The sequence below is a fragment of the Podarcis vaucheri genome, assembly GCF_965113315.1.
Source record: "Podarcis vaucheri genome assembly, chromosome: 10".
NCBI lineage: Eukaryota > Metazoa > Chordata > Lepidosauria > Squamata > Lacertidae > Podarcis > Podarcis vaucheri.
The window spans coordinates 23712020-23738722 of record NC_138748.1 but is presented as its reverse complement, the minus strand read 5'-3'; the positions used below and the strand labels follow the sequence as shown (position 1 = coordinate 23738722).

At 41.6% G+C, this 26703-nt stretch overlaps 1 protein-coding gene across 9 annotated transcripts in view; it reads right to left on the bottom strand.

Moving 5' to 3' along the window:
• The window catches only part of CNTN1 (contactin 1), a 166190-nt gene that overhangs the window by 33702 nt on the left and 105785 nt on the right, over nt 1-26703 (bottom strand). For all 9 annotated transcript variants that reach the window (XM_082239546.1, XM_082239551.1, XM_082239545.1 and 6 more), the window contains 12 exons: nt 26627-26659; nt 26000-26035; nt 19897-20023; nt 17419-17597; nt 14160-14255; nt 12026-12232; nt 11372-11468; nt 8904-9085; nt 5735-5859; nt 3655-3772; nt 2841-2991; nt 1393-1520 (listed from right to left, as the gene is read on the bottom strand). In XM_082239546.1, the coding sequence (XP_082095672.1) occupies nt 1393-1520; nt 2841-2991; nt 3655-3772; nt 5735-5859; nt 8904-9085; nt 11372-11468; nt 12026-12232; nt 14160-14255; nt 17419-17597; nt 19897-20023; nt 26000-26035; nt 26627-26659 (1479 nt within the window). The remainder of the gene's footprint in view (nt 1-1392; nt 1521-2840; nt 2992-3654; nt 3773-5734; nt 5860-8903; nt 9086-11371; nt 11469-12025; nt 12233-14159; nt 14256-17418; nt 17598-19896; nt 20024-25999; nt 26036-26626; nt 26660-26703) is intronic.

Here is a 26703-nt window from a genome sequence, read left to right as displayed (position 1 = left end):
ACCATTGTCCAGTCACTAGCCTAACCTACCTCATAGGGCTGTTGTGGGGATAAAATAAGGGCTATGTAGGCCACCTGGGAAAACGTTGGAATAAAAATATAATAAAAAGATGTAATCCATGTTAAATTCAGTATGTGCGCCAGAGAGCTTAATTTACAGTCCATGGAGTAAATTATGCCAATGTTGTCATGACCCACAACTTAAGGACCTTGCAGTGCATGGCAAAGGTCTCTGATGAGGTTCAGACTGCTTTCTTGTGGACAGAACCTCTCAGTGCCTTATTTGGGGACCTCTTGGTCAAAGGACACAACCCTGCCAGTTCTGACTCAGAGAATATAAATCTTTATCTCCCTAACCTCACAGACTTCAAAGACCACAAATAAAGGCAGATACTCCAGTGAACCTACATGTCTTGTGAGCCAACATGAAGTCTGAGTTTGCTCTAGCTCCCTGCAGAGACAAGAGCTTCTTCTAGGAGGAGAATCTTTCAGGCAACAGGACCCCCTTGGAGCTATCCAAGGTTCTGTTCTTATCTGCCTTTTGCACTGACCCGGCTTGCCTTCACTAGACATTGCCTGCTTTCCCTGTGAGCCTCAAGCTCACAAATGTTGCTTTGTTGTGGGTGGAGGAGGGGTAGAGCGAGAGCATGTCTGCCACTCAATCTGCATCAAAAGTATCAGCTCAATTGCAATTTGTGTGAATTGTGTCATTTTTAATTGTGGCACTAATAATGTACAAATCACCTTTTAGAGAAGTTTGATTGCTATCTTGCTCAATACATTATAAATTATATTAAATAAATGTATTCTAAATTATTCTAATTTGACTTAGAAGTATTTATGTTGAACTGATTTGAATAAGACTCAAGGGCAGGCAGTAGTAAAGGTAAAGGTAAAGGTACCCCTGCCCGTACAGGCCAGTCTTGCCAGACTCTAGGGTTGTGCGCTCATCTCACTCAAGAGGCCGGGAGCCGGCGCTGTCCGCAGACACTTCCGGGTCACGTGGCCAGCGTGACAAGCTGCATCTGGCAAGCCAGCGCAGCACACGGAACGCCATTTACCTTCCCACTGGTAAGCGGTCCCTATTTATCTACTTGCACCCGGGGGTGCTTTCGAACTGCTAGGTTGGCAGGCGCTGGGACCGAACGACGGGAGCGCACCCCGCCGCGGGGATTCAAACTGCTGACCATGCGATCGGCAAATCCTAGGCGCTGAGGTTTTACCCACAGCGCCACCGCGTCTAAATTATTCTAATTTGACTTAGAAGTATTTATGTTGAACTGATTTGAATAAGACTCAAGGGCAGGCAGTAGTACACTAGTATTATTAAGTTTTTTGCTCTGCTTCCATTGTGTCTTCTGATTTTAGTTGATAGGCAAAAAACAACATTTACCTGTGGTCAAAAGCGTAGTAGTACTATTAGCTTTTCCTTTGTTATTTTCTACAAAACAGGTATAGTTGCCTGCATCAGCTGCTGTGACATTAATAATTTCCAGACTTCCATCATACCAAATCCGTATCCTATTGAAAGGGAAATTGTTAGGAAACATATAAGAAGAAACAATGGCTTTGTTTAATTGATCACATATTGGATTTCTTTTTTTAACTAGACCTAAATTAGATTCTTACAATATATAACAATATCACATATAAAGTAAAATGGCCTGCCCTAACCCAGAAGTTGGAGTTTAGGCAATAAATTCCAAATAACATCCAAATAACGCAATAAGTTCCTATCCCAGACATCCATTTGTATGGAAAGTGATACATAGTTTGTGTTAATCAATAAGTTTCCATAATGTGAGACTTGACTTAATATGAATGAATCTTGTACCAGTGAGCAGCTACTTTGCTCTTCCTTTTGCATGAGCCAATGAACAAGCCAGGAAATCTTCCACTAACAAATGTTTCCCATTTTGTATGAATCAGAAGCTATGGTTTGAATTTGACTTAATATTCTGGCTCGCTCCAAAGCTGGGTGGATGTTTTCTGGTTTGGGTGAAACAGAAAGTGGGAAAATTTCTGACTTGTTCAGTGGTTAAAGTGAAGGGAGGAGTTAACCACAGTTTGCCATGGTGAACATCAATCCACATAACATATCTGGTCAACATTAACTATGGCCAGTTTAAACTTCAACTTTAGAAATCATAGTTTTAAGCTAAACATAGTTAATACTAACCATAGTTGGTCAGTTCAGACAATATGACAAGCTTCAGCTAACCAAAAGATGAAGCAAATGATTCTGTGCAGAAGGACAGGAGTCCAGCAGGAGGCTGAGCATTAGGAAGAAGACAACCCACTTGGAGGTGTCCTCCTTTGAGAAATGACTTTGAACTCCATTGTTATGTTATGGAGTTCAAAATGGAAATGCTGTAAAACCATTTGTAAAACAAATGACTTCCTCTGAGGCTTACACAAGAGCCCCTTCCATGTGCTACTCATGTGAAAGGGCTCCATGCAATTAAAAAGCAGAGTTACACCACTGGCCCAATCCAACATCATGCCTGTCCTCCTGGCTCCACCCCTGACCACCGCACATTTTGTATCTGGGGAGCTGTCTGTATCTATGGACCTCAAGACCTTTGTTTACTGTGCCGAGGTCATGGGGTGTGGAGGAAGGAGGATGGGTACAGCTGTACGGGTGGGGGGGGGGTTAATGTGAATCACCAGGCTAAACCGAGTCTTTCATTCTATCCTGCTGGTTCTTCACCCCACCCCCTTTTTAGCTGCAGACAAGCAGCAATGCAGCTTGTCAAATTCCTGGTTGGTTTCTGTAACTGGCTGCACTTGAAATAGTGGATTCATGAGTTGTGCTGGCTGTGCTAACCAAATAATACTGACCGGGTTGAATTTCTAATAATTTCTGTTCCTCTACTCCATATGAGTTTTGGCCTAGGAGCTGCTCTAGGCTTACATTCAATTATAGCTTGACCTCCTTTGGCAGCCAAGACCTCTCTCTTCATGGGGCTGAATTCAAAGGTTGGGGCTAAAACTGCAGAAAAAAACACACAAATATAAATACTTTTAGTCCCAATAAGATCAATGTGACTTAATCCCAGATGTATGATTGCTGTCTAAATATGACGTTTTGCGGAATTAAGAAGATCTCATCTACCAGGTCTGTCAACTGATTAAAGAGGAGTTCAATCATCTGCCTTTTTACCAGATAATCAGTTCATGAATCAATTAAATGTAAATGTATTGCATATGAGCAAATCCCCAGTATAGGGTGTGTTTTTTTCAGATATCAAAGGCAATATGAATTCAATAAACCAAAACTAGTATTCAGTGGTAGATAGCAAGGTAGTCTATTTTTTTTTAACTTTTCCATCCCTATTATAGTAACACACCAGAACTAAGATATACTTATTTTAAGTCACAGCTGTGCAGACTCACTGATTAATCAACTAGAGGTTTGGTTGGCTACTCTAACCAATGAAGTTGAAGAACGCTTCACACCTGCATTTACTGCTTTTTAAATTTTATTTCATTCCTTGACAAAATTACCAGATTTACCTACATAATAACAACACAACAAATACTTTAAACATAAATAAATTCAAGCATGTGACAACAATAAAAGGTAAACTCACACATTATCTGTTTTATTTACTAGAAATGGTTTCAAATGACAGAACATGATGTTTTCACTAACCGAGAACTTTCAGCTCAGCATTTGAATAAATCATTCCATGTATATTTTCTGCTACACATTGATACATGCCCTCATCTTCTTTCTTCAGGCTAGAAAATCTCAAGTCTCCTTTCCAATACTAAAAATGAAAGACACAATAAAGATATAATAGGCACAAGGCAGCAGTGATGATTAAAAACTGCCTAAATTCCTTTCTGTTAGAAATAGGGACTGAAAATAAAACTGCCTATATAAAATGCTACTATACAAAACTATGGTGCTACTGCACTTGGAATGCCATCTACAGTTCTGGTCATCACATTAAAAAAAGAAGAAAAAGACATTGCAGAGCTGGAAAAGTTTGAGAAAGAGGGAGTGGTTCCACCATAAGGAAAGGTTACAATATTTTGAGGATAGTGTTGTATAAAATGATGCATGGGGATAGTGTTGAGGATAGTGTTGTATAAAATGATGCATGGTGTAAAGAAAGTGGAGAAAGAGAAGTCCTTCTCCTTCAGCCGTAATACTAGAACTAGGTACCATCCAATGAACTTGAATGTTGGACTATGGAGTTTGCTCCCAAAAGGTGTAGTCTACCAACTTGAAGGCTCTAAAAGAGAAATTAGGCAAAGATAATACTATCGGTGGCTTTTAGCCATAATGGTTATGTGATTCTATGATTCTGATGTTGAAAGCAGTATGCCTCTCAATACTAGTTGGTGGGGATCACATGGGAAGAGCTTTATTGCACTCAGGTGCCGCTTCTGGGCTTCCCTATGGCATCTGACAGGCCAATGTGAGAACAGGATGCAGGACTACATGGACCTTTGGCCTGACCCAGCAACACTCTTCTTATGTTCTTAGTTTATGATGGTATTGCTAACCAATGCAGCAACAGTCACTGGATAAACAAAGGATACTCTAATTTCTATGCAAAGGGAGTTCGTGTGAGCAGTTTGCTGCATGCAAAAGTCCCAATCAGTTTGTGCACATATTAAGCTTAGGGCGGATATAATGAACTCTTTCTCCCACTGCGGATATAACTATTTCAGACAATAGAGCTTTCATGAATTCTGTGTTGGACACACACTGGTAAAAGGTAAAGGTAAAGGACCCCTGGATGGTTAAGTCCAGTGAAAGACGACTATGGGGTTGCGGCTCTCATCTCACTTTTAGGCCGAGGGAGCCAGCGTTTGTCCACAGACAGCTTTCCAGGTCAACGGGTAAACTGCTTCTGTTGCAATGGAACACTGTGACAAAGTAGGTGTGTGGTCACCATGGCTTAAATACTTGCAGTCCAAGTGACTGATATCTATTGGTTAATTATACAATAAACTTTGTTACTAAAATAAATATTATTTGATTCCTTTTCCTTTGTAAATTTTGAGGTCCACTTTTTCCATTGGAAATAATGCCCCAAAGGAAATGAAAACAAAGAGAAATTTCTAAGTTTTTAAAGAATACTCTAGTAGAATTAATTAAATTTCTATACTATCCCACTTCATCCAAAGAAACACAAAAATACAAACCATAGTAACAAACAAACAAAAATATTCCCCAGTTTAAAATATTGTTTACTTAGCCAAAGGCCTGGGGAAAGAGAAATGTTTTTGCCTGACACCTAAACACATGTAACGAAGGCGCCAAGTGAGCCTCTCTGGGGAGAGCATTCCACAAATGGGGGGCCACTACAGAAAAGGCCTGTTCTCATGTTGCCACCCTCTGGAACTCTCACTGAGAAGGCTCACAAAGAAGGACCTCAAATGATGATTGCTGGGTCTATGTCATATGGGGAGAGGTGATCTTTGAGCATTCAACAAAACATTCTCATAGCAATCAAGATATTTTTATTTCTGTTGCTCAAAAGCAGGATTTGCATGATAATGATGTGTTGTAGTCTTTAATTCAATATAGCATTCCAGTATGTAGACTTTTGTTTAAAAAAACTTTTTAAAACTTTTGTTTAAAAAAAACACGTTTACAAATGTATTTGACACTTGGTAGCATTATTTATCAAAGACCATTCTTGGTTTATTTATGTGCTTTCTACTACCTTGGGGGGGAAAAAGTCGACATGACTGTGGGCATAACCTAAGCCTACCGGTATTCCATTTTTCAGCCATCGCATTGTTGGAAGAGGCTTCCCTGCAGCTACACATGGCCAGTGGAATTCACTGCCTATATCTCTCTCTGTATCATTGATGTGCTCCACCCATTCTGGATACGCTGAAAGACAAAGAAAACACAACTCTTGTATTTCATGCATGTTCGAAACCAGTTGGGGGGGGGGAGTAGCCAGAATCAGACTAATTGCAGTTCAAACAAACCACAACGCCCCTCCCCAAGTTTGGAGGTAACTATGAATTGTATTTTGTTTAAAAATGAATGATTACTGTCTTCTCCTGTGACATGGGGGAGGGGAGAATGCAAACCCAGGGCTTAGTATGGCTCATTTGCATAGCAGGAACCAATATATATATATATATATATATATATATATATATATATATATATGCAGGTTTTGGTGTCTTCGGGTGTCTTCCCGTGTAAGAGTCGGGGTGTCTGTGCGACGTTTCGACGAGGTCTCACTCGTCATCTTCAGGCTGGTGCTTTCGGCTTCTTGTTACTGGAACAGAGCAGAGTTTGGTGTTTGAGTTCCTATAAATACTGTTGAGGGGTGTGGTGTATAGCCTCCAACGTTCTGGATAGAGAGGAAGTTCCTAGATTAGTGTGCCTTTTCTTCTTTTGTTCCTTAATTACTTGAGGGATATCTTGGGTGATTTCATGAGTGATATTCTGAATATCACTGGGTGGGTCATTAATTACTTGAGGGATATCTTGGGTGATTTCATGAGTGATATTCTGAATATCACTGGGTGGGTCATTAAGTGTAGATTAGTTGCTAAAGCTCTCGTGTCTTGACCTCTTGAGCTTGTGAAGAGTTTTTCTGAGAAGATGGCTGTGCTGTATTTAGTTGTGCTCTGGCTTGGCTTCGTGTATAGGGGCGAGCTGTGGTTTTGTGCCTTGTGCCAGCCAGATCTGTGTAGGGATTGCAGGGGGGTGCAGCATCCGGAGGTGCCACTATAGTTTGGTTGCTGGATGGAGTCTGTAATATGTCTGTGGAGAGGGTCTGGGTTTGGGTCTGGAGTGGTTGATTGGTGATGGCGTTCTGTGTGCCTCTGGTTCTGGTGTCGGTTTTTGTGGGGGGGGCTAATTTCCAGATGTCTGGCAGGCGGGACGTGTCGTCACGCTTGTTCATGTTGTGAGGGTGTTTCTCTATCTCGATGGCTTCCATGATTATTCTCTTCTGGTGATGTTCCATGTTAAAGAGCAATTTGGAATCTGCAAAATTAATTTCGTGTCCTGTTTCTTTCATGTGTTGGAAAAGAGAGGAAGTTTTTTCTTCTTTTTTGACGGCATTCTTGTGTTCTGCGATACGTGCATTTATTCGTCTGTTTGTTTAGACAAGTCAGAACACAAACCCAAACTTTGGCTCAGATATGTTGACGACACCTTTGTAATTTGGCCACATGGGAAAGAAAAACTAGATAGCTTCCTCACACATCTCAACAGCCTACACCCCAAAATACAATTCACTATGGAAATAGAAGACAACAACCAACTCCCCTTTCTTGACGTCCTAATCTACAAAAAACCTGATGGCTCCCTAGGACACACTATCTACCGGAAAAAAACACACACCAACCGTTACTTACATGCACAATCACACCACCACCCTGCACAAATAAACTCCGTAGCCAAGACTCTCATCTCCAGAACCAAACGCCTGGCTGACAAAGACCACTTGACAACTGAGTTACAGAATCTCTCAAATGTGTTAATCGCCAATGGATACCAGAAAAACAGGGTTACGAAGCTAATCCAAAAAGAAACACCCCCCAAAAACCAAGACACAGAAGAAAACAATGGCATGGCCCTCCTTCCTTATATCAAGGGCACTACAGACAAAATCAGCAAAATCCTCCATAAACACAATATCAAAACAGCCTTCTGCACCAACCAAAAAATAGCCAATATCCTCAGAAACCCAAAAGACAAAATCCAGCTGGAAAACCAAGGGGTCTATGAAATACCCTGCAAAGTCTGCCCAGCCACGTACATTGGACAAACAAACAGACGAATAAATGCACGTATCGCAGAACACAAGAATGCCGTCAAAAAAGAAGAAAAAACTTCCTCTCTTTTCCAACACATGAAAGAAACAGGACACGAAATTAATTTTGCAGATTCCAAATTGCTCTTTAACATGGAACATCACCACAAGAGAATAATCATGGAAGCCATCGAGATAGAGAAACACCCTCACAACATGAACAAGCGTGACGACACGTCCCGCCTGCCAGACATCTGGAAATTAGCCCTCCCCACAAAAACCGACACCAGAACCAGAGGCACACAGAACGCCGTCACCAATCAACCACACCAGACCCAAACCCAGACCCTCTCCACAGACATATTACAGACTCCATCCAGTAGCCAAACTATAGTGGCACCTCCGGATGCTGCACCCCCCTGCAATCCCTACACAGATCTGGCTGGCACAAGGCACAAAACCATAGCTCGCCCCTATACACGAAGCCAAGCCAGAGCACAACTAAATGCAGCACAGCCATCTTCTCAGAAAAACTCTTCACAAGCTCAAGAGGTCAAGACACGAAAGCTTTAGCAACTAATCTACACTTAATGACCCACCCAGTGATATTCAGAATATCACTCATGAAATCACCCAAGATATCCCTCAAGTAATTAAGGAACAAAAGAAGAAAAGGCACACTAATCTAGGAACTTCCTCTCTGCCCAGAACGTTGGAGGCTATACACCACACCCCTCAACAGTATTTATAGGAACTCAAACACCAGACTCTGCTCTGTTCCAGTAACAAGAAGCCGAAAGCACCAGCCTGAAGATGACGAGTGAGACCTCGTCGAAACGTCGCACAGACACCCCGACTCTTACACGGGAAGACACCCGAAGACACCAAAACCTGCATTCCTGTACCCGTGAAAATCTACGAAAGCATATATACCCGAAGACACCAAAACCTGCATATATATATATATATATATATATATATATATATATATATATATATAATGCCCCAAATATATATATGAACCAACTCTACAACACACATTCTGGAAACAATTGCATGTTTCTGTATAGGTAAAAAGACCATGCAACCTAAAATAAGTCTTAAAAAACCATGTGAAAACCCTGCAATGCAATTTATGAAGAAGTGTCCCAACTACCTTGAACATAAACTTTTGCTGAATGCTTATCTTTTCCTCTATGATTTTCAGCTTCACATTCATAGGTTCCTTCATCTTCAAACTGAATGTTGTAGATCTTGAGGACTGCACCAGACATGCTTACTTCTGCACTACTTGGCATGGGTTCAAGATACTTATTCCATCTTATCTCTGGAACAGGGCTTTGAGAAGAAAGAAAAATGAGCCTATGTGAATAAAGTTTGGGCGCCCTTTGGTGGTCTTTTGTCATTCCTTCCCAAGCCTTCTGCCTCTGCTCTCCCCTTCTACTTACAGAACTACTTTCTCATACACCCACACCCAGTTGTTTTCTTTTTGTAAAGTTATAGCTCATCTTTCTTCCACCATTGATTTTAAAGTACATGAGGCTCCTATCCAGGCACAGACCAGTCCAAGACCTGCTTAGCTCCATCAAGCTGGCTGCATCATCTGCCTTCAGACCATACACCATGAACCAGAAATGGAGAACCTTTGGTTTTGGGATAAAACACAGTTCTTCAGGCCTCTTTGCCTGGCCCATGGGACTCTATCTATCTGTCACCCTCTGAACAACACCCCTCAACAGCAACACCCTCCTTGAGTGTTTTTGTCTGGCTGGAACATGCCCTTGATAACTTTTTTTTTGGTTGGCTGGATGGAGGATAGAGATGCATGTGTGGGTATAAAGTAATTCACCTACTGTACAAAGACAAAATTCTCAGTTGATCTGCTCAGTTTTGCCTCTGATGCCACATAACAGTGGCAACCTGGCTCTCAGAATATTGCTCAAAAGGGAACACGGACTTGGGCTGATAAAGCGTCCCCATCCCTACTGTAAACCAACTGAGCCCTTACTTAGCTGTTAATTGACCCTTTACTTAGCTAATCCTCATATCGTCCTCACTCTCTTCACAGTCAATTCCTAATCACTTCCCCAGTCCCACACTGGGAACTACATGGATGGTGAAAAGCAGTCTATATACTTTATTAATTAAAAAACAACAACAACATCTTGCTTTGTCCGTGAAATGCAGATTGGGCAGACACTTGTGACTTTGGCATTCTGCACAATACTTAGATCATTGTTAAGGTTTGTCAAGCAGAAATGAGTTGCGTGTCAAGGCCCCCAACCCCTCCCTTGATGAATAAAAACATGTGGACACATGTATTTTAGGTTAATGGGCTGAAAAAGGCCACAACTTTTATTGGTTATAGAATGTGAGTGGTATTGGCTTTAGGCATTGGACTTGAACCGACTATATCTGACTCCTGCCCACGATGCAGGAAGCCTCACAAGGGTTAACCACCTGTAGGGGGAGCCCTGTTGATGTACATCAACTCGGAGCTCCCCCAGGGTCACTGGAAAGCTTGTGCCATGGCCCTAGCCTCCACCTGGGCTTCAGACAGGAACCATGACCCCAGGATTCTTTTAACAGAATACCCTTAAAGGGGAGGGGTAGGTGATGGCCACAACGTCCCCTCCCATAAACCAAGCTTTTCCAATGCCTAACCACCAAACCTTACACAGTTGTGATGATTTGCTACGAGGTAGGCGAAAACCAAGTGGCTGGTGCCAATCTGCCAAGTGGAAAAATTCCTACCAGGCCCCTTCAACAGGCAACCAACTGAAGTCCATAGCAAGGTCAAGGTGTCAAATGTGAGAAGAAAGGGCGGGAGGGCGAGAGATCCATAGAAGCCAGGAAGCAGAAGGAGGAGCTCCCGGCTTCACGGCCGCTTAAATGTAGTTAGCCCCCCCCCCGCCAGCTGGATTGGCTGGCTGCGGTTGTGATGCGCGCTGGGACTCCCCAGTGACGCAGGGTTTTTGCCACGCCCCCCACTGAGGGCAGGAAAGGGCAAGGGCTGTGGACAACCCTGCCCTTCCCTGAAGAGGAGCGGCTTTGTTGAAATACTATATTGCTTATTTCTCACATGAGGGGAACCTGGAGCTCCCTATTTTGAACAGAACAGTATACAAAAAAAAAAAAGACTGAACTGTACAAGAGCATAGGAATTAAAGTGTGTGTGAGAGTGAGTGAGTAAGAGATAGAGATAGAGAGAGGCAGGCAGGCAGGGAGATATAGAGAGGAAGAAAAGTAATGGTGGCATTGTGGAGTCCAAATCGAAGTGTGGAATTTCAAATCCAAATAGAGGGGCCATTTTTTATTATGTATATTGCCATTTTCACCAAGGGCAGTTTCCTTCCATGGTTTTCAGTGGAATAGGATCTTTGGCCCATATCACACTGAAGATCATGTAGATAAACATGGCTGCCCACCTGAATCTATGTACAAAGTCACCCTGAGTGTGGCAGGGGAAGGGGGACGTGTCCGAGAAGGAAGCACTTTGACCTCTCAACTGTCAGGTGCAGACATGAGAATTACATCCGACAGCAGATTAGGGCTGATAACCCAGGCCCAGTTTAGTCTACACAAACTGTGCCTATGCGTGGAACCAACTTCAAGCATACTTACTTTCCGAGTGCAAAACACTCCAGTGTTACATTCTGTCCTAAAAGTGTGTATGTCTCTTTGAAGCTCACTCTGATATCTGGAAGATAGCCTTTTGAACCTAACATGAAAAGAAATGAAAAACTAAAAACCAGTCTGTTGTAATCACAGGCAACCATTTAAAAACATGTTCTACTACATATTTACACCCGAAGTACCAGGATGGTATGAACAACTAAACTCTGTGTGAGTTCGACCATCTGCATGGGATCGATGGTTCCAATGTGTTTTTTTAAAGTATAGACATAATTTTTCAACACGATATGCAATATTTGGTTTACATAAAAGAAGCATGAAGGAGTGTTGTGTAAGCTCTCTGATCAATCCCTTCATTGTGCAAAGCCTTGCCTTGTTGTGGGGTGAAGTTTTTCAGGAAACTCCATACCACGCCCCAGTTGTAATGGGATGCTTAAGAAAACACTAGTTGTATCTAATAGTGTAATGCCACGAGAACAGCGAAGCCAGCCACAAATTGAAGGAACTATACCAAATACATCTGTTTGTGTATTAGTTTCAATTGCATATAGCAAAAAAAAAAAGTATTACTGCACTAAGAATGTAATTGAAAAATAAACAACAGACAAACTGATGTACCTAATATTCTGGATAAATACTTACGATCTGCTTGAGGAATGAGTGGAATAAAACTGCTGAAAACACTCTTAGTGATTGAGTTGCTGGTCACAAAGCAAGAGTAGTTGCCTTTATCTGATGCTTCAACTTTAGCAATGTAGAGATTGCCATTTGTCTGTGAGACATACCGCCGTTTATCCAAAGTAATGAATTCTGGGAAATCATTCAGAACCCAGCGGTAACTCAGATCATCTGGATAGGAAGGGAAAGTTTTTATTGACATTTATAAAAGGATTGGGTGTGTGCAATTCTAGAAAGAATTTGTGCAAATACATGAATATAATGAGTTGCCTGACATGAGGTTAAATGGTTCTTATAGTCATTACTATTGAATTTGACTGACCAAAATTCTCCAGCATATCAGTTAGAGGTCTTGCCCTGATTTCCTAATATACTTTTAACCAGAGATGCTAGTGAATTGCACCTAGAACCTTAAAAGTGCACTGCCACTGAGCTATGACTTTGCTGAAACTTGTAACATAGGAAGATGCCTTATATATTGAATCAGAAGACTGGCCTGTTTAGCTCAGTATTGGAAGTGGCTTTCTAAAGTTACAGAGAATGGGGTTTTCCGACCTTACTTGGGAAAAGCCAGGGATTGAATAAGGCGCCTTCCGAAAGTAAAGCATGAATTCCGCCACTGATCTTAGGGCATTTCCCTATGCAAAATGAACATTTCAGTGACTTTTTGGCCAAAGTTGTGGAGCTTTCTTTGGCAAAATTGGGGGGAAAAGAAGACTTTTTTGAGCTACTGGCAAAAATGACATAGGTTGCCATACATTTTCCCAGACATTTTGCTGATTTCCACAGCTTCTGGCTGCAGTATTCCAGGTCTGTCCAGGAAGTTCCGGATGCAAGGTTTTCAGGGATTTGTTAAAGGATTAAAAAGACATTAAGAAGCAGTGAGTGTAGAAAAAAAAAAACCCAATGAGGGCTGCTCAGAATTTGAAAGATGTCTTCAAAGCACTTCATTATTTTACACCAAAATCTTCTGGGCTGAAAAGTTGTTCTAGCTTAAAAGGGGAAGGAGAAAGTACTAATGAGCCGGCCTCTAGCTATATGGTAGCTGGAACTTACAACCTATTTTATATGTAATATTATTTAGCTAACACATTGGCGTCCTGCCTTCAACGCTGTTCACCTTGGTAGAGTTCTGAATACACCCTTGCTTATTTCCCTAAATCAGGAGTGGGGATCCTGTGATCCTTGAGATGTTAGAGGTCATTAGGAAAGGGTTTGGAAAACTAAACTGCCAATACCATAGTGCCACTGTACATATCTGTGGCTAGAGTGCACTTACTGTCCTGGTCGTATCACAAGCTGCTTATACTTGACAGAGCATCTCATCCATTCTACTGGCCTGACTTTTTGCTGAAAGCAGGACCTGAGCACAACAGTACTCTCCCCACTTGTGATTCCCAACAACTATCACTCGGAGGCATACACTGCACCCAACAGTGGAAATGGGCAGAATCTTGTTTCCTGGGAGATAGTATCTGTGGCTGCTGGAAATAGTTATTGCAGGCTCCCCTTCTGGTTGCTTAGAGGAGAACATTAACCCAGTTGGAAGCTGTAACGCAGTATGACAATCCTGAAGTGCACGTGGCCAAAGCTTTTGTTGGGTGCACAGGGAATAGTGCTAATAGCTTGCCTCTACTCTCCGCCAAATGGCAAGATTGCTGGCTGTCACACCAGAGCCACCCTCTCCGCACTTCAACTGCCTACCATTCCTCCCATCCGATTAGTTCAAATATACTTCCACCCAGGCTTTGTGCTAGCTTTGTGCTAGGAGATGGCACAGTAAGCGCTCCAATTATGCCCGAAGCATGCTTGCCATTTGTGGGAATGTAAGCGCAAAAGTTCACCCAGCTTTATCAGCGAAAGCTTTTTAACAGCAACCAGATGCAGCTGCTCTTTAATCTGAAGAGAACCAACCACTCTCTAAGGAACTAAAAAAAAGTAAAAGTCAAGCAGCGAGGTTGATCTGAGCTTCTCTTATTACAGGCTTTAAGCAGCTTATGTAGCTTATACCATCATATTCAAAGTTAGGAATTTTGTAATCATATTAGTTTCTATCCTGTTCTTCCAATGAAAGCTGAAAAAATGTGGATTTAATTACCTGGATAATGAGGTGGAGGGTCACAGAGAAGGACAGCCCCAACGCCTTCCCGCACTTTTACTGCATGCCTCTCTTCAGGAGTAAATGGATATAAATCTATGCAATACAATGTACATGCATTATATAATTGTATTATATAATATGCAGCTAAAACTACAGGTATAAACTCACCAAAGATGTGAAGTAGACATTTACAAAATAAGCATATATTCATTGCTGATTTTCCACAAATTATTCCACAAAAAAGAGTGATAGTACAAGCCTTTATTCTATCATTCCATTGTGTAACAAAAAGCGTAGGCATTAATTGTTAAAGGATTATTATTTTTATCTGTGTTCTATCATAGACAATGGAGACTGAATACAGGTGCAAGGCTACCTACTTGGAATCAGTATTTTCAAATCAGGAGTTTTCCTTTGGAACTGCTGGGGCCAAGATGCACACATAAACATGAGACAGCTTAGGGGGGGGAATGAAAGCTCGCATAAAGCTATCTGTCTCAGAAAACTCAGAAAAGCTGTTTGCAAAATGCCAACAACATAGATTATTCACATGGCCAGTTGTATGAATAGCATATAAGGCTCCTGGAACTATTAAGACACCCTAGGTATCTGCCTAGGGAAGTTCTTATAGAACTACTGGGGCTGTATTGGGACACTCATGCATAGTCATAGAACCAGCAATGGCAAGGGGCAAAGTAGGCAAGCAAAATGTAGCTGAAGAATTAATTGGGTCTAGTGTTGGCCTGAGGTGCAAGTGGAAAAACAAAGAAGAAGAAGCCCATCAAAACCTGAGTCTCAGAATTCACCGAAAGTTCACCTTGGAAATGGCAAGGTGAATTTGAGATCCCGGGCAGAGGCATACAGGTTGACATGGGAATGTATAGTTGGACTGATTCTCTAGGCTAAGACATGAACAGGAGCTGTAAGGCTCAGGTGTGGGACAGGCACCATGTTACCCTATACAGCAACTTTACCTTGGTCCAATGGATTTTTCTACAATATATGATTCTACGAATAACACTTAACAACAACCCTGTATTTAATAAATTCTCTGAACATTATTCCAACATTTCATTCATATTAAACTTTTGGGGTGCGAGTGGGGTGACTTATCATCGTTGGAAGGTGAGCTTGCAAAAATCTGCACAGTACATGTGACAGACAAATCTTCGAGCTACAATTTTTTTTGCAAATGTTACAGACCTATTTGAAAGCAGTACTACCCCCCCCCAGCCTGATTTTATTTTATTTTAAATGCCAAAGGATATGTGTGCCTGCTTTAACAGCAACAGCGGGGATTACACTCATCTTTGGATTCTGATGAGCAAAAAACCCGCTTTCATTCAAAAGTGGAGATGATAAACCTCTCAATACGAAAAACATATTTTGAAACATTGTTTAATGCTATCCTCTCTTGAAGAGGATAAGCTTATGTTCTCATCTTTAAAGTGAATAATAAATAGACCATGATCCCATTTTTAGAAGTTATTAAATTATGCATCTATTTTATGTACTTGATCAACACAATTCCAAAATTCGCTGAGACAACATATCAGCACTTATCACGGAGTATACCAGCGTAATGCTTCATGCCATGATATGGGAGGCAATGGACTCTCTTATTACAAGCAGATGTGCTGTCATAGATGTGTCAATGGAACAAAAGAGGGCATGAATTGCAACGACTTCTTTCCTTCACATAACAGATAATTCATGTAATAAAATTATTCAGGAAGAATAATTTCCTTTTGGGGGGTGGGGGGGAGGCTTATGTATATACATATTAAATACTAAACTCACAGTCTGTACTGGAGAGAAGACCAAAGCATAATATGGGAACCATAGATTTTGCCCTAAAGGCCTAAAAGGCAGCATATTTCACACTAAGTTAATGTGTAATGAAAAATGGGTATTATTTCTGTTCGGGAATCAAGTACTGCTATTAGTCCTGCATAGTTTCATCCTTTCTCCAAAGCTGAACAACACTGAATGCGCAGAAAATGTTTGCATAAGGTTCTCTTATAATGACAGCAGGATTTCCTATCCAGGGTCAAGGATTAGAGATCTATCTTTAGCATATAGTGATGTGAACATTTTGACCTTCATTTAAACCTCTTGGCATCTCTGATTCAGCCACTTCCCCCTGAGTTCTCCGCCCTGTCCAATAACATTTCACATATCTAGGTTGCAATTCTAATCACATTTACCTGAGAGAAAATTCAATTGAATTCAATAGGATTTATTTCTGAGCATACAGGGTTAGGAATGTAGCCTAAATACCCAAACTAGTTTTATCCTCTATAAGGTATGTGGGGTGTGTGTGTGTTATGTCAGTATGTCTGTACTTCAGGCTGTTGCATTGTTGTTAAAATGTCAGACATGACACATTATGGGATAACATAAGGCAAACCAAAAGAGAGAGAATTTCCTACCCACAAAGTGCTTACAGTAATCACAATGCAACTATTTTCTTGTAAACCACTCTGTTGCATTTTTATTGGTCTTGCATGTCTGTTTTAATTGATTCATTTTATTGGGAACTGCCTTCAGCAGCATAAAGCACAGCTCATTTGCTTGCGCCATCTTGTTAACTAAATAGATTTGTGTCTGTTTTCTTGCTGTGACACATTTCTACTTTGGATGACGGAGAACAATCTCTTAGATCAGAGTTTCTGAAACAGTGTCAGAACAGCACTCCATAAGATATATTCTCTCTTGTTCTCTGTATTGGTTGGTAACTAAAATCATGTGAGTTTGACAAGTACCTCAAGTTTTAACAACACTGAAAAAGATGGTTGTCTCATTGGCTCTCATTACTATCAGCCAATATATTGTAAAAAAAGAGGGGAAGGGACTTATCTTTGTTCAGTTCAGGGCTTGCCACTGTGGCAGCCACAGGTGTACATGTACCTGCAGAGGACTTCCCTGGAACCTAAATGATTCCCTGCCCCAACCCCTCCTCTGCTGAAATTTAGGTTTGAAAGAACCATTCTATTGTATCCAACAGGGTTGTGGCTACAGTGTATGCGTTGCTTATGAACAGCCTCCCCAAGCTAGAAGTTTAAAGGGTGCACTCTCCAGACCTACACTCCTTGCACTCAGGGGCTAAAAACACAAACAATGAGAAACACTAAGGAACCCAATCACCACCAGAAGAACTACAGGTAACCTCACTACTGCCCCATTCTAACTGCTCAGGGTTCAGAGTGAACAAGTCATCTATGTAATCCATGTTTAAAAGGTAAACACTTCTTACATCCAAAGTTTAGAGATGCTTCCCGGCTCCTTATAGTTCCATGTACATTGTATGCTAGGCAAACATACTTTCCTTCATCCCTTGATTTCTCAGGATTGTTGATTTCCAGGTTACCTCCCACCATACTGTGGTGCTCCTTTGCTGTTTTAATATCAATATCCCAGTTGTTACGTTGCCACCTATTGAGGGAGAAGGTATTTTATCACACACTAAAAGCAACAATATAATAACCTGCTCTTTTCTATCAGCACACAAAAAGTCCTTCCAGATGGACAAATGTATTCCTTCCTTCTCAGAACTTGTGTCAGTAGTGATTATGGAACTCTTTCAGCCTGTAGCAGCCCCAGTTTTCAGTTAGCCCATGACAACTTCCAGCAGCTGTAACAACGGGTGGCTGTGTAGGTTTCTGCCAGTATGGTGAATATAAGATGCTGAATTTAGTATGGTTAGGGTCTTGATGCTATTGAAACTATATTAAAACCAAGATTCTTTGTAATTGGCATGTACACAACCAGCTTACTCTGTGGCTCAAAAGCAGCAAAAGGCTAAATGAAAATTGCGTCTTTCAGATGCTTAAACGCTCATGCTTGACCTAGTATTTTGTAGCGCCTTGTGTGCTCTCTCTTACGCAGCTGTGTGTGAGAAATATATGTAAATAGTTCACTTTGACCACCAGAGGGAGTGTCCACTCTTTTTCATATCCAATATCTCTAGCACAGCAAGCAAATTAGAGGAGAGGAATCTGCGGCCCTCCATCAGGGCCAAGATGAGACTTGTAATGTCTCTCAGGGAAGGCTCTGGATGAATGTTAAGTTTTCTCTCTCACACACAATGCAGAGGAAGATAGTTTTGAAAAATAAATAAAATGCACACAACAGCTGCATTTGTATTGGACAAGCTGGAACAAGCCCCAGCAAGGTATCATGCTCAAGCAATCCCCTCTCCTTCCAGACAGTTGGGAAGAGGACTTTAGCTTCACATTAATAGAATCCCAGCTTGTTGTTATGCTTGAACCAGAGACCCTGGTTTAAAACAAAACTCTGGTAAGTTTCACAACAAACCAACTTTAAACCATGGGCTGTACGAATCTGACCTGTTCAATTAACCAAAGCCTGTTTGAATCCAGGATCCCTGGTTCAAATGTAACAACAACGTAGTGGTCTTCAAAAGTGAACCTAAATGCTGCTGAAGTCCTCCTTCTGGGTGTTCAGAAGGAGAGGAGAGTGTGTGAGACTGATGCTTTGTTTGAACTTATTCCAGCTCACCCAGATAGAGCTAAATTGTGGTTTAGCACTGTGTGTGAATATAGCTATTGACTTGTACAGAAAATTAGAAGTGGGGGAGGCGAACTCTTACAGGAATAAGCACAATCCTACCTTTCTAGGGTGAGGGGATGCAGGTGGCGCTGTGAGTTAAACCACAGAGCCTAGGACTTGCTGATCAGAAGGTCAGCGGTTCGAATCCCCGCAACGGGGTGAGCTCCCATTGCTCGGTCCCTGCTCCTGCCAACCTAGCAGTTCGAAAGCACATCAAAGTGCAAGTAGATAAATAGGTACTGCTCCGGCAGGGAGGTAAACAGTGTTTCCATGCGCTGCTCTGGTTCGCCAGAAGTGGCTTAGTCATGCTGGCCACATGACCTGGAAGATGTACGCCGGCTCCCTCGGCCAATAAAGTGAGATGAGCACCGCAACCCCAGAGTTGGTCACGACTGGACCTAATGGTCAGGGGTCGCCTTTACCCTTTACCTTTCTAAGGAATCCTGGTGGAAGAAACTTCTGAGCATACATTACTAAATTGCTCTCTGAATGTATGACTGCTATACTCCCTCATGCTTTTTTATTTCATTACTGTAGTTATTATGCAACAGAATGTTAAAATATCACTTAACGTCCCTTTCTACCCCTCACAGTCTAGCCTCGTAGGGGGCTATGCCTGATGGGACTTGTAGTCCAAAGTATCTGTAGGGAACCAGACTGGTGAAGACTGATCTAGCCACTGAAATCAGGCCAAATACAAATAACTTACAGCACTTGCGGCATCACTCAAGATTTTGATACATCTCCTGGAACTAACATAAGCCGATTCTGATCAAACTGACATTCAGTTGTGAGGTAGAGCTAAATTGAGTAGTACAGTTTAAGTTTGAATAAGTTTTACACCTGTGGATGATGAACTAATTAGAGAGCAATGAGATAAACAGGCTATGGATTTAAAACTGCTCTTCACATATAGATTCATGCACACTAACAGCATTTCTCATAGGCAAAGTACTTTATCGACTTCTTCTCATTCACCTCCACACTTACTCAGTGGTTAATATTACTCCTGTAAGGAACTGAATGGTTCTGAATTGTCCAAAGCTACCCAGGTCACCCACTGCAGTTGCATTTTCCAGACCAAAATTTCCAAGATGGAAGTGAATAGCAACTCCTATACATTAGTTACAGTAATACAAGTTAAGACCTCAACATATGTTACTTGTAAGTGGGAGCGGGGACTCCTCTGGCTCTGCAGTTCATTGAAACTCTTCCTTCTGGAGATTCTTCTGGGTAGACTGTATCAATGGGCTGTTCTTCAAAAATTGGTCCATACCCCTTTTGCTCATCTGAAAATATATGGCAAGTCAATTATAACCACCCCTTGAAAATATTTATTTACTGCATATTGAGAATGCAGTTAAAATGACTACAAACCATTTTAGCAAGTCTGCATAGTAAGTACAACATCAACAGTTTAAATGCCCCTTTTACTACTACAGTTATGTCTTGTCCATGTACCTTCCATCAGGGGGGAGAGGGGAAAACCCTGTGAACTAGTTACAATTTCCCTTAAGGCCACTGGCTCTCCTGCCAACTAGTGCCAAAGCTAGTGGAAGTGTTTGTGACTTGTGCATCTGTCTGTTTGGAAGATACAGACAGATGAAATCTCCTCTGCAGTCCAGCAAATAGCCACCAGATGGTGATGACATATGATGTCCTCTGGCTTGGGCCATTATATTCAGCAAAGCTCAAGTTGAAAGGTTAGCTTCATTAGCTGTCTGCTTAGTCACCCGCCACATGTTGCAACTAAACTGTCATTTGATTTTTCTGCTACCCTGCTTTTCAGGATTGTGGTGTCTACTCAGAACTCAATCCTGAAACCCACGTTTAAAATTAAAGCACAGTGAATGGATGAGTAAAAACAAAACAAAAGAACATATGCAAATGGTCTTGCTTCACTTTCAGATAACCTCACCTTCACAATAATGAAGGTTCCACCCATTTGAAGGTCCAAAACAGCATCTTGAATTGACCCTGAAAGTGAATTTGCTAGTCCCTGAAGTTACACTACCACTCCTGGGACTCTGTCCCAGTATATAGTCTGGCTGCCACAGTGCCACACTTTGATTCAGCTGCAATTTCCAGCTGCTTTTCAGGGGCAGCCCCCGGTACAACGTACTGCAGGAGTCCAGCCTGGAGATTACTGGAGCACCGATAATGTGATTTTGCAGTTTTGTAACTCTGTATGTATGTGAAGATTACTGTGCTTTACCACTGAAATGGTTCTTCTCCAACAGCAACAAAAATGTAGAAATTTTTAAAAAGATTAGTCTTGTGCTGGGTAATTTAGCTTAACTTCACTCTCTGCAATTGAGGGCCTTGAGGATTCAACTACAACAGTATTTCTAGCTTCCTGCTTAGAAAAGGAGAATTTTATTTTTTGCATATTTTTGTTTTGCTTTACAAAATGTAGCTGGGTTACAATTTAAATATGAGAGGTTCTTGTGGGGAAAGAAGGAGGTCTTGAAACAACAACAACAACACAACACAACACAACACAACACTGTCAACTGCTTTTTAACCATGTAAGGAAAAAGAAACGAGGACGTGAATCTTTTCCCAAGTTGGCATAAAAATAACTGGGGGTGGGTTTTGGAGGAAAAGTAGTAGAAAGTTTTTTTAAAAAAGCTCACTCATCTGGACTTATGCAAACAGAATCATGAAACTACATATAATATATAGTTCTGCCCTTTCTAAGCTAGCACATCTCTATCTGGGCTGTACCCCAGTAGGTGACAGCTCACATTATTGACCTGTCCTCAAAATATATTTCTGGTAGAGCAGAAACTCAAAGTTAATCCAGTCTATGCCTATAGATAGATAGATAGATAGATAGATAGATAGATGATGACTTTGCAACCTTGTTTCCTCCCCAGTGCAATGCACTTTTCGTGGTTAGTATCACAGAAACACTGCTGTTATGCCTGTAAGTTCCATTCAGCTTACATGTACATGCAATGTAAGCTGTGAAAAGAAATTCTAGCACAATCTTCACCTCACTACCTATAGGGGCAAACTATAATAAACTTCCTAGGAACTGCCCTGATCAACACAAGCTCAAAAAAGTGATTATTTGCTGCTCTATTTTCTGTTTCTTACCCAGCAGCTGGATTTTCTCCTTGTGCATGTATAGCAAGCAGGGCAATGCTCACTGGATTTGGTCATTTTCTGGCTGCTTTTTTGCACTACTTTTAGCAGTGATTAGGCATGTATAGTAGCTTTGGGGAGGAAATACTGGTAACTGGAGAAAGAGGAGTGCATTCTCTAACCAAAGTTCTGCTTTGGCTGAAAAAGGATCTAGCTATTTGTTGTTGTTGGCATCTGTCTGCCAACGGGAAACAATGGAGTGTGCCTCCGGGGGTGAGGTCAAACTGCTGGAGAATCACAGCATTGCCTCACCAACATCAGTCTGCCCACAGCTAGCCAGTCAGCCCCCACCTGCCTGCCTTTGTCCTTACTATCAGTTTCCTCCTCTTTAGTCTCAGTGTTGCTCTTGTAGAAGTCAGCATGGAGGCAGGGGAGAATAAAACCAGGTTTGCCTGTCACTGGCTATGATCCACTTGCTGTTTCGGCTTCATGTGTTCCACCCCAACAGTCCCAATGGGTGCCATAACTTTGTTAAGATTAGTGGACTGCATTCTACTTATGCATTTAGGAAATTTGTCAGCAGCATATAAAAGAGAGGCAGGGAACTTCTTTGGGCATTCTAAAATGGCAGGTGTACCGTATTTTTCCATGTATAAAACTATGTTTTTCCCCTTAAAAATAATGTCAAAAATTAGTGGGCATCTTATACACGGATACATCTTCCCCCATTTTCTTAAATCTGAGTCCCCCAAAATAGGGGGCATCTTACAGATGGAAAAATACGGTACTATTTCAAGCAAATGGTGGGAGCACCTCATTTTGTGTATGGATTTGTTTTAGTACTAACAAGGGTTCACACCAGATCTTTGTACTGAGAAGCTTCTAAGCCTTTAGAAAAGCTGGAGTAGCATTATATAAAAGACTGAAATAGATATATTTTTGTTACAAATAATTTGCATAGCCTGTGGCACCCCTCCCAAGCTGCGATCACAGTATAGCATTTAAATCATTTGGTTACTCATTTCTCCTTTTCCCTACTCCTTTCCTTCACAATAATATATCTATCAGAGAATGTGAAGCTGGTTGGTAACTAATAGCTTTGTACCCCAGACAGCACTTCCTGGGCTGCATAAAGAGGATCTTTCAGCTGAATCTCGCCTCCCTTTGGACACTACATGCCAGTGATTAAGAAGATGTTTTCACTTGAAATGAGGCAGCACTTAAATTAGGTCACCTTAATTGAATGAATACAAATGATGTTCTGAGAAACCATTTCCATTTTTTTTTTTAAAAAAATACTTTCATCCGCTCTTCATTTATATTAGCCACTGCACTGAAATCAATTTGTTTCAGTAATTTTATGTTATGAGACCAATTATATCCAGCATTATAAGAGTAAATGCACCACTCAGGAGGATTACAACAGATACACATCTTATTTTCATAAAGACAGTACCCAACAATTAAGAGGGGAGAGAGAGAGAGTCACTGGTTTTAAAAGCATCATTGTGGATTTCATAAAATAAAAAAAGCAGCCAGGTCTCTTATAACAGTGAAAAGCAGTGAGATAAGAGGTTGCTTGCACTTCACAGAACAAAGTATTCCACAATTTGAGTGCAGCCACTGAGATGGCCCTCCATCTCTCTTCTCATTAAAACTTATTTTTATTTATTTATAAATTTATTTAGAAACTTCTTTGAGGAGTGTGCATAATGAAATCAATAAGATGACACATGCTTCAACCCTAGGTGGGACACAGAGAAGGACCTCACATGCTGATCTGATGGTTATAGGAGGATGTAATCCCTATGATAACTTTGCCCTAAGCTGTCTAGGGCTTTGAAGCAACCAGTGCAGCTGTCACAGCCGAAAACAAAATGGAAAATTAACAGATTTTAATTTTTCAAATAGATCAGCAGGAGGGAGGCTCTCAGGCACCTGGGGCAGTGTGCCCAGGGATGGGGCAAACTGCCCATAGGGGCAGGGCAGGGTGCGGTGCCCATAGGGGCAGGACGCGTGGCGCCCACAGGAATGGAACAGAGGGCAAGGCGTCCTGTGTTGTCCCTATGTGTGCTGCAGTGTGCCCCGTCCCTATGGGTGCTGGGCGCCTCATGCCGTGCTGTCTCGTGCCATCCCTAGGGATGAGATGGGGTACACAGCGCCCATAAGGACAGGATACGCAGCGGGGCCTCAGCCGCCCTACAGCTGGGGGGGGGGGAGGCAGAGGGCAGATAGTGTGGAGCCTGTGGGAGCCAAGACGCATGGCTCATGCATGTTGCAGGCCCCGTGGTGACTAGTGCTGCCCACCATTTTGTCACCTCCCATCAGGGTGACACCCGGGGCAGAACCCCCTTCATACGCCCCTGGCCACTGGTGTAGGCCCTTCTCAGTGATGGGTCCCCATTTGTGAAATGCTCTACCTGGTATAGTGTCTCTGAAAGAACTTTAAAACATTTCTGTTTACCGGGGCATTTGATGGCTAAAAGATACTGTCCCTGGCAAACATGAACTACTTAAAAGTAAGGGTAGGGAACCAGGATGCCCACCTCCAAACTCTCAATGGTTGCTTAGTTTTTGCAAAAACTGATGTCAGTTAGAATTTATGCATATCCTCGGTGTTTCTTTCTAAAAGAACCAAACACCTGCCTTTGGCAGACCTACAGGAATGAAAGAGAATATTCCAGTGTTTGGGAATATGGTTACAATTTAACAGACAGCTTTATTTGTTATCCTTTAACTTTGGGCAAGCACCATATTTGCTTCCAGGGGGTATTCTTGCAAAATACAGCAGCACTGGTAGGATACAATGGACATATATAATCACAAAGTCTTTATATTTAGAGGCAATAATGTTTCATTCTTGCAAGCTGTGAATGTCGCCACATGTTATGTGCTTTGTGACAAAAATAGATAAAGATTCCAGCCTCCATTTTACAATATCTATTTCCAGAGATATTTCCAAAGATAAGTTTTTCCTTAGAAAAACTCCACACAGAATATATATTTGAAATATCTGTTCGTGTTCTTTTCATGAAGCAGATATTGCTCTATTCCAGGGGAGGGCAGAAGATAGATTTGGATCTATTAGTAAGAGCTCTAAGAGATTTGAAGTATATCAACAGGATTTCTGACTCTCAGTCATTTAATAATAGCAGGAACAAAATGACTCCAATCATACTCTAATCATGCGGCATACCTGTCACCTGACCCGTTTTAAGCAGGGCATCCTGGAATCGCAGAAGCCAATCCTGGTTTCTGTTTGAATTTGAGAGTTTGAGAGTTCTGCTCCTCCTCCTGATCCTTAGTCCTTCTGTGCTGGACTAAGCTAACCCATGACTTGTCTTAATACAGGTATGAAGAACTGGACCTGGCCGTAAGTGACAGATTGTTATCTTCCCATACCCCTTATGGACCATATTTGCCATGTGGGCAGAGCCACACACTGGCCAATCACCTGGCATCACAATGATATCAGGTGGTCTTTTTTTTTTTTTTTTTTTGGCTGCAGGGGTTTTCAGAAGCCCCTTTCAAATCACTGGACAAGATGGAACTTTGGCAACTGTCAATCTCCAGAAGCATCTTTCAAAGCACTATCTTACAAAGCTTTTCTTAAGGCTTTGCAGCTATCTCCAATTGGCAGTGTGGCAGCATACGCAAAGCACCTTTTGCCTGTGCCTTATATTTATACCTGCTCCACATATTGCATTATATATGACATCAGGTAGCATGTATGCTATAGAATTCTGACTTCTTGAGTCAGGTTGACACACATGTTTCTTCTTTCATAGGACAGTAAATACTCAGGGCAGAATTCAACCAAGTTGTGTTCATGGAATGAGATTCTGTTTAATGCTCCCTGGCAATTTTGGTACATAGACTGTATCACTATTGTACCTATTTTTCTTGTTTCTGTAATTTCTGTTTCTAGTTTCATTGGCTATCTCTTAATTTCTGTTCTATTATTATTGCAAACCACTTTGAGAACCATTATAGCTGAAGAGCAGCATACAAATGTTTTAAATGAATCAACTATGTACGCCAAATAATGTGGATCATCTGTACTTTGGTGATGCATAAGTCTTAGGGTTATTTATTCAATAATATACTTTCATACTCTTTTTATTCCTTAGTCTTGTTTTCAACTTAAGCAGAACATTTGAAGAGTAGCAGCTTACCTCTTACAAAGACTTTACTTCCATGGATGTCACGTACTGCAAGCAAAGTTGAAAGAGACAATTATTTCCCAAAAAGGTTTATGAAGCTTTCTTCATGAGAACTATTATTACATGAAAAATGCCAAGAATGGTCTGAAGGAATGCAATGATTACTGTGTGATTTGGCAGTCAGTTCTATACTGACTCTTACTCAAATGCCTTCCAGTTTACTACCTGTGCATTTTCAGACATTTCCAGAGCTAGGCAATTATTGTTTTTAAATTTAGAAAGGGATTCCATGGGTGCAGATTAGGGCCAGCCCAAGACATTTTGGCACCTGAGGTGAACCACAAAATGGTGCCCCCTCCCTGCCAGGGAAAAAGGAGTGAGTGAAGATCTACATCAGTAACAAGAGGGGAATAAAGATCTGCCCTGGGATCCGCTGCCCCTGTGGATCTCACTCGCCTCACCTTGCCTCATGGGTGGGCCAGGTGCAGATATAAAAGGTGACCAGCTCTGCTACTGAGATCTTGACCACCAGCACATAATTTTTGTCTCTCTCACATCCCTCTGGCGGCTCAGGGTCATGCACATGCATCAATCTCTGCAGAAGCAAACCAAGAAATTCCTGCTTGCCATGTTACTCACCGGGAGTTCCTGCAGCACTTGAGCACCTCAGGCCTATTTTCAATGAAAGAAGAGTAAATGCTGAGTAGCTTAAAATC